We start from the raw sequence: 14,696 nt of genomic DNA, 5'->3' as shown, positions 1-14,696 counted from the left end.
ATTCATACATAATACGACCCAAAAACATGGTATTCAAAATGCTGCATTTCGGTGACCGGCCTGTTTTTAACGGTTGGTGAATACGCAACTCACACATTTTTTCTGTACTTGTTCTTCCATTCTTCCGTACTCTTCTTTCAATTTGAGAAAGCCGAATTCGGGCCAAAGGAAGTTTTAGCTGGCAAGGTCCGTCTGCTGCTAGTCTCTCTCTCAATCTGCTAATCTCCATCTCTGTGCAGCCATACATACGTTCATCGATGCCAATCCAGTACCGATGCAGTAGGTAGGTAGATAGTGGAGTGCGTCCACAGCAGCGCGGCCATCGACGATAACAACGACGACGACGACAATGATGAAGACGTTCGTTCGGCCGTCTGCCTGCTTACCTGTCTGCTTGGCTATAGTTTCAGCTACAATGGTCGAGGGCCGCTTGCTTGTCTGTATGACTGCTGGCTTTCACTGGAAATGCAAAACGCGATGACGATCAAATATAATATAACAGCCTCGTTGATAGTACCTCCTGCTGTCGCTGAGCCAGACGCCTAAACTGCAATACTTGTGCTCTGCTGGCTGTTTCGTTCGCTGACTAGCCGCAATGAGCCGCTGCTACGTCTCGGACCCACCGTCGGGCGACGAGCAAAAACTACCAGCAGCAACAAGTAAACTCAACTAGAGATAGAGAGCTGCATCAGCCGCCGCAGCTAACGAGGACTGAGTTGCGTTGTAGTAGAGCGTATCTGTCTGTGAGGTCTGAGAGAGGTTGCGAAGAAATGGAGGAACCGCCGGCCGCCAGCCAAGCATCAGCCCGCCGTTAGTGTGTCCGGCTGCTAGGTAACTATGGGCCGCTCTCTAGTAGTAACGAACACAGAGAGCAGAAGTGGTACAATAGAACGATGGCTAGCTAGCTCCATCTTTGATGCGGATGCTGCTGCTGCTGCTGCTGCTGTTGTTGTTGTTCTTAGAGATGTGGGCCCTAGTCACTTCGCTCGAGACCAAACATCTGGTGACGTGGTCTACGAGCAAACTAACGAAACTCGGCCTCTACACCACGATAGCGCTGTGTTAATACTGTACATATATTGTGCACAGCCAACATTGCTCATGGGATGTCGCCGGCCGGTGCTGGCGTTGCAAACGCTTGCCTCGTTCATTGATGTCGAGCTAGAAGCGACCAGAGACGGCGCACTCGCCCAGTCGTGTGGTACGATCGTTGTGCCAACTAAGCACACACACAGAGCTGACAGAGACCCAAAAGAAAACTGCCAGCTTGCATAGCGGGGACTCCGTCGCTGGCGAAGTTGCGTCCGCCCATTCTTTCTTCCATACAGACATCCATCGAGTTCTTCTATGGCGCGTTTGCTGTACTGAGTTCATCCACGCAGGAACCTATTTCTCTCTTCCTATGTTGTTTAGTGGCTTGAGTTCGCTATACAGCAGCGGCAACGGAAGGATCAGGCAGCAGGCCAGTCGAAGCTTCAGATAGAGCAGTTAATGTTTTGGTTACAGTACCATTTCTCTAGCTTCGAATGCCGTCGATGCTCCTGATTGGAACAGCGGCGGCAGCAGCAATGACAGCAATGAACGCGAGGCCATCCGGCTTTACCCAGATTACACAGAAGTTATGCATTCCCTCTAATTCTGCGTTTGAACGACACAACAACGCCAGATGCGGAGGTACTGTTGTTACCGGCAGCGCCGTTCGAGACACATCGATAGACGAACGATCCAAAGAACACGATACTGAGATACTGTTGATACTGGGTTGATGCTGCCGCAGATGTTGCTGATGATTATGGTGATGACAATGGCGTTGATCATGATGCTCCAAGGTGAGGTTCCGGAGAGAGCGGTTGCGCCACGCTCTCGACTGTCCCGTTGCAGTAGAGAACCGCAGCCCTGTTAAATGTGCGACACTTTTCTCTAGAGAGCGGCCCGGATGTACTAACACTAATCAGCACATTGTGCTCACACAGGCATACTAATACAGTCACAGCGATGTGTGGCCACGTACGAGATCAGACATGAACAAACGAAGAAATAACAATGCATTGAAAAAGCATCAATACGACGTAGAATACAATAAAGTGAGTCATCAGAATGCTTTGTTCATACTGGCTTACAAGACAAACTTGACTCATTATTTAGTCAGCAGCCAAAACAAACTACTCAAAATATAGATAATTCTCCCTTGCATAGGTACACATTTTTTTTTAAAACGGACAAATTCTTATATGCCATCTTAATGCCGCAGCTGAAATTAGTCATCGGTAAATGTAAAGTCCCGTTGGAGTAGATTTTTAAAGCCTGAACTGGCTGTTAATCTCTGTTCGAAAGAAATGAGGAAACATGTGGCTGTTGCGCCCACTCCATTCTATCCAGAACGCACTCGAACAAGACGATTCAAGCCTTGCGTCAGTCACCGCTTGTTAATCTGGCTTAAAAAAGCAAGAGCCGCCAGCTCGATACCTCTGAAAGTATCTTTTGACACGTGAATAAGAGTAAAAATAGAACAGCTATTTACATAGAAGCTAACGCTTTCAGCTTTTCTCAGGTTTTCTTCAAAAAAAAAACTTTAACAGAAAATATCTATCGAGAGAGATATAATTCTATAGAGCATACAACATGTTCTGCCCGTCATCATCAATCAAGTACCCCTTTTCATTATTAGCTGTTGGATTTACATTTAGCTGGTTTGTAATTTGGCAGTATATTTTCTGATTCGGAAATGCGATGGACTTAGCTAAAACTGGAATGAAAGATTAAATGGGATCTCGACGGAAAATTGACTCGTATCTACCGGACCTCATCGCAGACAATTAGAATTCAATTTAAGCACACATAAACTCGTATGTAGCCAACTCCAACGACGCAATCAGTGTTGTTTGAGATCAAGGCTTGTTGACGAGAAAACTACCGAATACTGGGGTCGCCTTTTACCCGAACACGATCATGTGCAATTCCAATCATATAATAACAAACAAAAATTTATTCTGCGATAATGGGCCTAACGTTTCGTCCTGCAAGCTATAATCATTGCAACACCTTATATAATTCACTTTGCGCTGTCGCAGTGCATCTCAATATAATGCTCGATTTGTAATTGTCGCAATGACAAGTGTATATGAGAGAGCCATTTGACTAATTACTAATAACGAACAAAGAATTCTCTCCTCGCAAGATCCTTTGCCACATCTAATGCCTCGGCCTCACCCGAAAACCCTCTTGGCACTGCATATGCAAATTATGGGGTCATGTGAGAATTTTGTGTGAGTGGGCAGATTTCTGAGCAATATTCCATGGCTTTCAACCAGTGCCTTGACAAGGGTAGTTTTTGCTGTTGGCCTTAGATGTATTGAACTGATTGGCGAGGCCAGGGAAATGGTCCGGCCATATTAATGGCAAGACCGTAAACATATTTCTAGCTCACTAGCAGACGACAGCGGCGAACTGCGACAATGATGCGCAAATATTGGGCTAGGATTGCAGTTTACGAGGTGTTGTAAACGCCAATCTTTTTGCCTATTGCTCGGTCACTCTTGGCGACTAGCTGGGTAGTCCCACAGAGGCACTCATTCCGCTCGCCTCCATTCCACTTATAACTTCTGCTCCTTAGGTGACTTAAGAACAATCGATAGACTTCTGTTCAATCAGGGTGTGACACTACACCATGCTCTCTAGTTCTTTGCAAGCAAATCGTTGATACGTAGATGTGCCTTCCTGTCTGCAAGTGGTATTAGGCTCGTGTGACTTCATGAAACACACCGTCAGACATCAGCTTTGTCGGTTTCAGAGAGCGGAAAGAGACCTAATGGACTATCTACACTCCGGTCATCGAACTTCCGAATAAATCTTACATAACTACATAGAAATTAGGAGTAATTCAACATTGTACGGCTGTATATATCGTACAAAAGCTTGTAGCAAAAAGCAGATCTTGTTAACTCATCAAAAAAAAAAAGTCGAATAAAATTTTTAACGTGCTTCAATTACATACGAATGGACAAAAGCCTTGAACCACCTTGACAACTCAGGCTTTCGCACGGAGTTGCTCTTTCAGATGCTAAATGGTAAATACGGCTAAAGATAGCTTTTTCTCTAAATCAGAGGTTAAAGGTTTGCATGAACGTGCGCCTAGAGACTGCATTGGCATCTAAAAGGGGGAAGGATGTTTCTGATGTCCGTCGTGACAACCCAAGACTAGACTTCAGAGGGCCGAAACGTGTGGTTATAATTTTTATCTATTTTCCGCAGACGAGGAAAGACGGTAGAGCTATAACAGAAGATGAAGTCCCAGTTGTATTTTATTATAAATTATAAGAGAATACTCGAAATACATTTGCGTGCTTTATGCGTAAGTTAATTGTTTTATTAAGGGGATGGAATATAACGTGCGATTCGAAGTACCTTCCGGTTTTCCGAGCTATTGTATCGAAAGATTATAGGCTTTAGCAGTATTCCTGTAATCAGCAATCTCTTGTTGCGTGTTACGTCGCGGACTATGGTCAAATATGGTAAACTACCCAACTTCACGCGCTTTTATAAACAAGTCTATGAACCTTGGATGTGTCAATAGAAAAAACCTCAATTTTCAACCTGTAGTCTAAGTGCTAACGTTACGTTACTCTGCTATAAAAATAGTGCCATATTAGCCTATAGGATGCCCTATTATTCAAACGCTTGCGAAGCAAAAGTCTTTCAGCTAATATCATTAAACGTATGCCCGTGATCCGTGGCTAAGAGATCGGTGTTACTATTAACAAATGTTTAAGTAGACCTTAGATATGTGTCAGGATAAATGCTTCACTGTGTGCATATGTGTATATCTGAACCGTTGTCTAAAGATGAATTCGGTGGCTTGTTCTTTTCCTTTTTGCAGAATTCATTCGCTTGCCAGAGTCGGGGACGCAAGGCTCGCGTTGGTGGGTACTTTGTCACCAAATTACCGGCGTGAGTAGCGTTTACCTAGATTGGCAACAATGAGTAGTGACACGCAGAGTGTCGCTTTTGATGCTCACCCTCTGTCATTGTCGGGTCCTAACACGCTGCCGTCGATGACTTCAATGACATCGATGAGCTCGACCGACACATGGCTCGGCTTCACATCAGGGGACTTCTCCTCGTTCGGTGGTTCGTTCCCAGGCGGCTACGGCAGCTTCGAGTCAAAAGCGTTTGGCGCCTTTCCGCCACTGCAATCGAACCAGGCAGTACCGGTGAACGTATCGGCGATGGAGCGCACATCGGTGACGCGCGCCGAAGTCGACTCAACCGGAGATTCGAAGGGGCCGTCTACGCCTGCATCAGCCGCCTCCGCCTCTGGCGGTGAAGAACGCGTCTCTTCCGACAGTTCTCCACCTACTAGTACAGCGTCTTCGAACAACAACAGCATTAGTACAAGCAACAGTGCTACATCATCTAACAATAGCCAGACAGCACCAACAACTCAAGTTAATTCGAGCGCAAACTCAAATGCCGGATACCGCCCCTGGGAGCAGGCCGCTGAGCCTTCGCCCTTTGCAGAGGAGAAGAACTCCAGCAGCAACAACAACCCTCCAGCGACAAAGAATCCCTCCGCTAATCCCAGCGATCCCAGTCCTACCGCCCCGTCCACTGAATCATTCCACGTAAGCGATATTATATATCCTTATACTATAATGATACATGTGCTAGATTCAACCACCGCATTATAGCACAGTATGGTGGGTATAGCGTTCCCTTGTTAAAATTATAGTGGGATTGTCGAAAAAGCTGACAGTCAAGTAGGTTAAATGGTATGTTAATGGGAACGTTTCTAAGTGCACAAACTCAGTGGTGATCTAAGCTCAAATCTGGGCGTAGACATATTTGGATCCAAACAATCGGAAAGGCGATTAATATAGTGGTAATCCCTCTTGCTGTTTGGTGCCTTTGGATCACACGTAACAGACCTTCTGATATCCTGATAGATCCTTGAAATCAATGCTAAATAGAAATTCCGTGTTCTGTCATAGATAGGACCGCCAGCTCCGTTGAAAAGTAAACATGAATGCTTATGCAATAAACGTCAACGAATTTGCCTAATGTTAGAACGTTATATATGCATAACATGGTACTACGTATAAAGCAGGCGACAGGAAATCTCACCGATAAATGATATACAATTTAACTATTATCGGTGTTATCGTAGGGCCCCAGTCCATCAGAAGATAGCAGCTCGGCTGACCAGCGGCCGCCAAGCGGCTTCAAGGCGTCACCACCTGCAGCTTCACCATTTGGCTCGGAGGGAAGTGGCGCTGCGTTCCGCAGCTCCACGGCTGAGGCTGATACGACGACCACGGAGCTGCGACCAGTGGTACCCGATTTCCAGGTTGCCGCGATCACCTCGTCCACGTCTAATTCGGGCAGTTCGTCCGGTGGAATCAGCCGGCCACCTTCGCAGATGCAACCCAGCCCCGCTCAACAGTTGGCCCCACTCGAACCACTGCAACCCGTCCAACCGCTGCAGCCAACGTTTCAGTCACTCCAGCCATTACAGCCATTTCAGAACTTGCAGCCCCTGCAGCCGGCGACGTTAACTCCGCTGCAGCAGCTGCAAGTTCCTAGCACGATGGGGCCTGGTGGCTTAGGGGGTGTCGGAGCACATGGACCACCAAGTAGTATGGCGGCGGCGGCAGCAGCAGCAGCGGCGGCTGGGCCAATGGGTGCTGGGGTGCCGACGATGAGCCAGCTGTCAATGCCGATGCATGCCGGAGTGGCCGGAGTGTCGATGCAGGTGTCGCAGGGCTGGAGCCAGGAACTCGCCTCACCACAAGCTGTGCCCGTCTCAATGCCACCGATGTCCGGTTCGATGTCGATGCAGCTGGGGCAGCTTTCCGGTCAGCACCTGCTCCTGCAGCAGCACCATCCGGCCCACTCGCAGCACTCGCCCGGCCAGAACCACAGTCTCAGTCGTGAGTAGTTTATGTTTAATGTACTTCCTGTGTATTATGCTATCGTTTGCATGCGCACGTAAATAATGTCGAAAACGGAAATGAAGAACAATTGCTGCTGGTTAGTCGTCAGCTGAATCCTTGCTTTATGTCACCTTCAGCAAGACAGACAAACAAACCATAGTGATAACAGTAAACATAGAAATGTTTCACTTGCATGTAGAGTGCCCGACGATCTTATTTACTACTTTTCCTATAAGACATCCATATAGCCTAGCCAAACTGAGATAACACCGATGCCGCTTGTTTGTAAGCTGCATCTGATTGAGACCATATGCACATCGACTAAATATTAGCATGTACTGATAAGCGCATTTATCACCAACAGATGTCACACTACACACTATTATCTAGAAGTTAGACACTACTTTCTACAGCGAAATTCCAAAAGTATAACCAGTGATTGTTTTGCACCATTTGGGCTATTGAGTATCCTCAACTGAATTTCCTTTATAGAGCTTATTGAACTTATTATTAGTTATTGAACTTCCTATCATTGAAAAACTAGCTTTTTCTTGAGCGCATGCCCTCTGCGAGGAAAGGCCAGATAAATATGTCTCATATACATATTACGTACAAATAAGGTATTGGCATTGTGTCTCTTAACCCATGATGATTTGATAGACTGAGATTGTTACTATGGTCTTGCTTGGCTCAACTAACGCGGACATGCATATTAAGAATAAATGAGCGAGCTGCGTAGGCAATTGACAAGGGTACCGTCGCTAAGTTTCAGGCTTGCCTACCTGTAGTAGGTACTTTTAGCTTGATCTGATCACATGCGTTTGTTTGCATGCACGTGATTCAGTCGTCTTTACGAATCATACACAATTTATAGTAGTCAATTTCATGCTTCTTCTGTTTTTGTTATCTTCTTGTATTTGTGAAGAAAAGTGGGTTGCACATAACCTTTTATGCGTGATCGAGGTCGTCCTTAATCGATGCCATATGATCATATCTATCTTTTCTGTTCACCGTTATGCTAACGTAGAATCGAGTTCGCTGCGCCAGCTCAGCACGCCGCCCACGCCCACACAGATGGTGCCCCCTTCCAGCCCACCCGGTCTCACTACCGATGGACCCGGAACACCTTCACTTGAACAACAACGCGGAGGACATCAGAAGAAAAAACGCAAAAGGTAAGTTTGTTCTGTATTGTCTCCTCGTTATAGACAAACAAGAGTTTCAAAATTCCTACGTAGCAGTAATTACGTAGAAGCATGTGGACAGCACATTTTCTAAATAGTATAGATGCATAAATGATGGGCATTCTACAGTGACAATAAATTACAATTATAAATCAACTCAATGAGGTATTACTAATAATTATGACGAAGCCTTTTCTTATGTTGCCGATTGCTTTGCCTCAATCAGTTCAAAACGTTTATTCAGTGACAATAGAAACTCGTCGTTATCTTAGAATAAAAATTTATCCATCGTTAGTTATTTTCCGAAGTTTCCCTTATTTCTCTTGGCTTACTTCATTCAGTCACATTCGCCCTTACTCGAGGGTCGAAGCATTTTCCTTGCAAAAGGCTTGCAGCAAATAAAGAAGTTCCTATTTTTCAAGGAGTCGACACCAGTATATTTTTGGTTTGTCACTGTTTCCATTCGTTGTAGCTTAGTCGATTATATATAATGTCGATTTTGCGCAGGTGCGGCGAATGTCCAGGCTGCCTGAAGAAGGACAACTGTGGAGAGTGTGGGCCGTGCCGGAGCGTTCGGTCCCATCAGATCTGCAAGATGCGCCGCTGTGACACGTTGGTTAAGACCAAAAAGGACAAGGTGGGTGAAATAGGACCACGATAAGATATTTGTTCTCGTCTTTATTAAACTCTTTTATTTTCTGCTATATTCATATGTTTTTTCCATTGTTGATAATATCTATTCGAACAAACATCCGTCATTGTGTAGGGCTCAATTGAGCATTATTTATTTCGAAATCCTTTGTGTACCTACACATTACGACTTGGTCCAGTTTCTATATTGAACGTAAAGTACTAAATTTGTCAGAGTGGTGTTCAACAAGAGATTGAAGCTCAGGGTTAAAAATACGATCCTTCGAGATCTCGCCCTACTTTGCCTCTGCAACATACGCGTGCTTCAGACTGTGGCGGGTGGAGCTTTTTGTTTAGTCTCTAAATATGGGTCAAATGGGCCGGTTCATTTTATTAAGCCCAATGGCCCGTATCTTCAACAACAGATAGAAGGGGGCAGGGCATGTGAAGAAACTACGTATCTAATCATTCTCTTCGATCTACAACGCTAACGACAAACGTTAAATTTTGATTGTTGCCACTAAATATAAATACATTAGTTTCAGCTTCGGCATGCGTGTGTTCTTTCCATGGTAAGAGCGACAATGGAATTTATTTCGATCATATCATAACATCTGTTTCATATTCCTAACCGATCGGCCTTTGATATTGCTACACAGTTGTATCCTCCACAGCTCATTCAATTCCGGAGACCGAACTCAATTGGTTATCGAGGTGGCGTATAAATCCATGCATCTTTTTTTTGTAATTTTAAGGATTTCAAGCACACTGGAGCTAATTGTTCTATTTTATCGAAAGATATTGTAGATCGTAGTTGACACCTCGACCGCAGGGGCCATATAGTTACGCATGGAGACCTCTTCGTTCTTTGTACTGATATGTTTGAATTAATTTCTTTTCTGTTAATCGAAAAATGGAGACGATATAGTATATAGTTCATTAACTACTGAGGGCAACTGTGCTGATTGGTGCGTCCGTGGATGCTTGTATGCAGGATTTGCCCTGCCGTGCAAAACACAGCAAATGGCGTTCTTGGATATCGAGCTTTTCTAAAGTAGTAGTAACTCTTTCGGCCACGTGAGCATACAATCGTCGTCATCACGCTCAGCATCCCCAAGATCACGATCATCATCTATATCTATAGCTATCTTGACCTGCCCAATAAATCTCTCTCTCTCTCTTTATATATGTAAAGAGTCTCTGCAACGTGCGGCGTCTTGCACGTTTTAACAACGCAGTCACTTGCGCACTCTGAGCGCTACTTAGTTAGTAGCTGGTAGCATTATACTGCATGTGATTCAGTGGTCACAACGAATGGAGAATGAACAGTACTAATCTGTCTTAGCAATAGCACACTCAGACGGGCTCACCGTACGCGCGTTCTCTTTGGAAAAAGACTCTGCCGACCAAGTTTCAAGGAACTTCCATATGGCTGCATTGATGATGATATAATGCTCTACTGATACACAGGGAATCCGACATATTTTATTTTCTATTTACATAACGACACTGTAGATTTTACAGCCCGCTTCCGTACGACACTGTTTCCGAGTACGCTATCTACATATTTGACGATCCCACATAGTTCAATGGTTCAACACCTACGATGAGGATGTTAGATGTCGTTTTTAATTTTCCCTACTAAATGCTGCCTTGCTGAAGAAACCTGTCTCATTATGTGCGTTGTATAAATAAATCCAACGGCCATCCATGAATTGTGTACGTGTTTGTGCTTGTCTGGGCGTGTGATTAAGTAATTGACTAATTTTGATCAGGACAGTCCGTATGTCACAAGTCAAAGCTAGGAAAAGTGATACTGGTGTCACCTTGAAAAGCTGAGACTTGTAACTGTAACAGCAGCCATTTGGTCGCCACAGCGATACTTCACAGCGTCACACAGAATAGGGACATCATTTTGGATATAAGAACCATCCAGTGGCAGAACTATGCAAAAGGACACAGGAGAGAGGAGGGAAAGCGTAATCGTCTTCAACATCATCATCACGAGCTTTTACTTAAGTACTGCTTTATAGCAGTAGAAGCATTAGATACTGAGAGAAAGAGACAACAACAATAATGACGATAATTCTCTCCAGAGCTCTTAGAGACACGCTCACTTTTTCTGGTGGACAGATCGTCGTTCCCGTCCGGCTCAGCTATCGGGCCCCGGTCATGGTGATTCTGCTGATGGCTGCTGCTTTGTTGTTAGTTTGTGATGTGGCTATTGGCTAGGCGCTACGTGTTTTCGCCGGCGACGGTGGCGCAGTCACTTCTCTCCGAATCCTGCCGTTGTGGCGCAGTCTTAGCTTAATTAACCCTGAGCCTTTTGAACGGAGATTGGCCGGCCCACTGGCAGGAGTTCGTTGATACTCTGTTTTCAGCCGAACAAAGTGCATCTTTGTTGCCGTTCGGCGGCAGCTATCTCACCGCTAGTTTATTTGCCTATTTGTTTGTTTGCTTGCTTGGTCGCTCGCACGCGTGATTTGCCTACTGCGTGTTGTTACATGGCACGAGAAATTCGTTTTGCAGCTCTCCGGTCCTTCACAGTGGCTGACCCGCTGGGCTGACTGCTCACGACGCTCGAACACACCAGACCAAACACACCAACGATATTTAACGAGCAAAGCGTCCTTTGGTAGAGAGAAAGTTACAAGCCCCAATAGTTACGCGTAAGAATACGAAAAAATAAAATAAGGAATATATCATCGTTGCTACGGTAGTCGACGTAAAAGTATCGGTAACAATAGCAGCGGCAACAGCATAAACTATATATACAGATAGCCAACGTTGTATCTCTGCCACATGTGAAGAAAATCATTGAAAGTTGGCAAAGGACAAATTTAATGGTTTTGCAAATTCTCACTTCCTTCGTGCCAAAACAACGATCGGAATAGGTGTAACTGTTGTCAACTGATATTGTTACAGTGGTATTTACTTTCTGTAGAGAAAATTTCTCGCATGGGCTCTGTTTGCCATGTGGGTTACTTATGCTGCGTTACTTGAATTAAATTATATTAATGTATATACTTGGACATCATATTATTAAGTGTCGCTGTTGTTGTCGTTACTTGAAAATTCGCTTTAGAGAAACCAGAATATAGCGATTTCTGCACAGCTAATCATCACTGAAGATAACCGTCTTCTATGTTTCCGTCATTTTAAAAAGGTGTCTACTAATTACAGAGTGGCGAAAACAGAAGTCATTCGCACTCGTCCTTAGTCGCCGGCCTGCGTCTAAGGACGAGATCTAATTTGGCAATTCGGCATAAAACTATCGGCTCGTGTTTGTCGCGCATGTCGACACCAGCTCTGAGCCTGCAAAAAGTATTATTGTACCATTATTCTTGCTACCATCGGCTTGACGTGCAAGCTTCATCGAATCTTCGCCTAATAAAGAAGAGTGTGTACATAGACATAGGCACAGGCTAACTTCTGATACATGTATCCCTTACACTAGACAAATCCTGCGAGAGCAAACACGTCGTTGCAGTGTAACTACGCGTCATAGCGAGCTCAACCTTCTCTATTTCGGGTGTTGACTTGTTGCCGATAGCGTCCCGTCTTCTGCTCGATAAAGCCGTTTAGTACTATTCTGTCTACTAGAGAGATATTTCAGGTGACCGGCGTTTCTTAATAATAATGTTTGAATGAACCTAGCTTATGTTGTTTGTCTTCGCTTAGAGTTTCTGGCCAGTTAGAGTCCCTGGAGCAAGTTTAAGCCACAACTTGGTATTGCCGCTCACTCCAAACTTTAAATGTTTGTTCGAGAATTAAATCATTCACTGCCATAGAACATCATCAGGATGACCATTACGGTATCACAGCTCAAATTCTGTAGCCGTAACATTTGACGTATGTGTACAGAATGCTCGGATACAGAAATCGCATCCCTTACTTAAGCAGTAAATAGCCACTGGTACAACGTCGAAGCTATATGCAGGACTAATCGACTAGAAACAGTTTGTCTTTAATAGGTAATCTATGGTCCTGTTTGAATAGATCGACTCAAACACGGTCAGAGCATCTTTACCCTATAGCAGTCTTCAGGCAATGTGCCATATACAGTTCACAAATAGATATTTACTTATTTTTAGAACCTTGTGTGTACATCGAGTCAAACAAATGCATCTCCTAGTACGCTCAAAGATCGTTTGCAATTAGAAAGGTGAAACAGATTTTCAATCTATATTAACCCCTTCTATAGTGACACTTGATGTATACTCATTTTGATGGCATAGTGAGACACGGTGTTGGTTCCTACGGCTCCACCATATGTCCGTCTGGCTCTGGGCGAGCACCACGCCCGCTATTCAATAGGCGCTAGTTGGTCACAAGCATTTTAATCGAAAGGATTTCGCTGCTCCGTTACGCTACGACCGCTTAGTTAGTGCTTTCTTTTTAATTTCTATTACGCTGTTTGCATATGTATTTTGCGCTGTGTGCTGCCGTAGTTTGGAGGAGAAGCAGTGGTAGCAGCAGCAGCTGGTTTATGAAGTCGGCCATGGCCTTTCTTTTGTTGGACACAGGCTGTAGTCAGACCGTTACCATTCGTGGGCGATCGGCAAGTTGGCATCACCCTCCAATATTTAACCTGACGGCGGGACTCTCTTTCTGAAGGCAGCGACCGGGGTCTAGTACTGCCACAAACTAACCCAGTATACGGCAAACAACTTTTTCTGGTCTAGTTTCAGTTTCAAACCTTTCTCTTCCTTTTTTCCCCTCCGCGTGAGCAACGCTCTTTCTTTCACTTCATTTTGAGTAAACAGGACACGTCCCGGTGATTTTGGCTGGTTCACGCCGATGGCGACGGCGCACACTTGATGTTCTATTGTTAACGTGACAACTCTAAAGTTCTTTTCGTGTCCGACAACAGACGTAATAGTATCATCAGAAACAAACACCGGCACTAGCAGAAAAATAATTAAGATGAATAATATTGACTTCAAAATGTATTTGATATATACACGTTTTGTTTTTGGGAGTTCTTCACATTAATAGAAGCTTTTGAGCAGCAACAGCTGTGACAGTCAGTGTTGTTGTTATTCTCGCATTTCCTAAGTTACCTATTATATAAAGCACTTGCGAGCAGTACGCACCCCAGTGCACCTGTCTTCAACATCTCTCTGTATGCATGCCAAATTTGCGCACTGATCCTCAAAGTGTTATTTCTGCTTTTACAACGTAGTACTTCGTGTCGCGCAATGGACAGAAACGCCTGCATCTATATGGCTGGTAACAACGACAAAGGGCATAAAAGCACCCAGTAACAAAGTCATAATAATTTTCTCTTTAGTAACATAAACTAAATAGAGTATATGTTGATTTAATTGCATGGAGAGATATCTTCAAATAGAAGTTCTATTTTACTGTTAGAGGTTGCGGCTCTGCGAAGTTCTCACATGATGCTTGAAAAGGACTTTTCCTCACTTCGTGTCACCTGGACAAGGCTGATAGTAAGAACCGACTCAGCTTTGAAACGCTGTAAACCCGAAAAGGGTTCGATATGGTAAATGGTCTCGTGTCTGATCCTGAGCTGCGTCGAGCAATACCGAATAGTTGTCACTTTGGTTCTATTAGGAAGTTGGTCTTCGATCCAGGCTTCTCTGTAGTATCACAACGTTACGTCTGCAGATAGCCAAATCAATCGCACTCAGCCCCTAACTTCCGGGAAAATTTTGAAAGGCCTGCAGACAAATAGAATTGCTTTTGTGAGTACATCGTCATCATTAGAGGCATCATCATGCCGCCGTCAATGTTGTTATTGTTTCTGTTGTCTTAATGAGGAATAATCAAGGTAGAAATTGACAACCCATGTGAGCTGATTTTGGAAAATATGCATTCTGTCATTTGTAATGTAAGCCTATAGGGGTTTACGAACAAATAAAGCTAAATTTCGAATTTAGATAGTCGATTTTTGCGAACGGTAAATACTAGCAACATAATAACAAAATTA

General features: G+C 44.3%; 1 protein-coding gene across 3 annotated transcripts in view; it reads left to right on the top strand.

Annotated features, from left to right (window-relative positions):
• The window catches only part of LOC111268184 (uncharacterized), a 53,193-nt gene that overhangs the window by 22,972 nt on the left and 15,525 nt on the right, over positions 1–14,696 (top strand). For all 3 annotated transcript variants that reach the window (XM_022846994.2, XM_022846992.2, XM_022846993.2), the window contains exons 2-5: positions 4,877–5,621; positions 6,164–6,926; positions 7,957–8,104; positions 8,621–8,750. In XM_022846994.2, the coding sequence (XP_022702729.1) occupies positions 4,977–5,621; positions 6,164–6,926; positions 7,957–8,104; positions 8,621–8,750 (1,686 nt within the window). In that variant the 5' untranslated portion in view covers positions 4,877–4,976. The remainder of the gene's footprint in view (positions 1–4,876; positions 5,622–6,163; positions 6,927–7,956; positions 8,105–8,620; positions 8,751–14,696) is intronic.

Source organism: Varroa jacobsoni, unplaced genomic scaffold, assembly GCF_002532875.2.
Source record: "Varroa jacobsoni isolate VJ856 unplaced genomic scaffold, vjacob_1.0 scaffold_1263, whole genome shotgun sequence".
Lineage (NCBI taxonomy): Eukaryota > Metazoa > Arthropoda > Arachnida > Mesostigmata > Varroidae > Varroa > Varroa jacobsoni.
The sequence above is the reverse complement of the archived record's forward strand: the minus strand, read 5'-3'. Positions and strand labels throughout refer to the sequence as shown.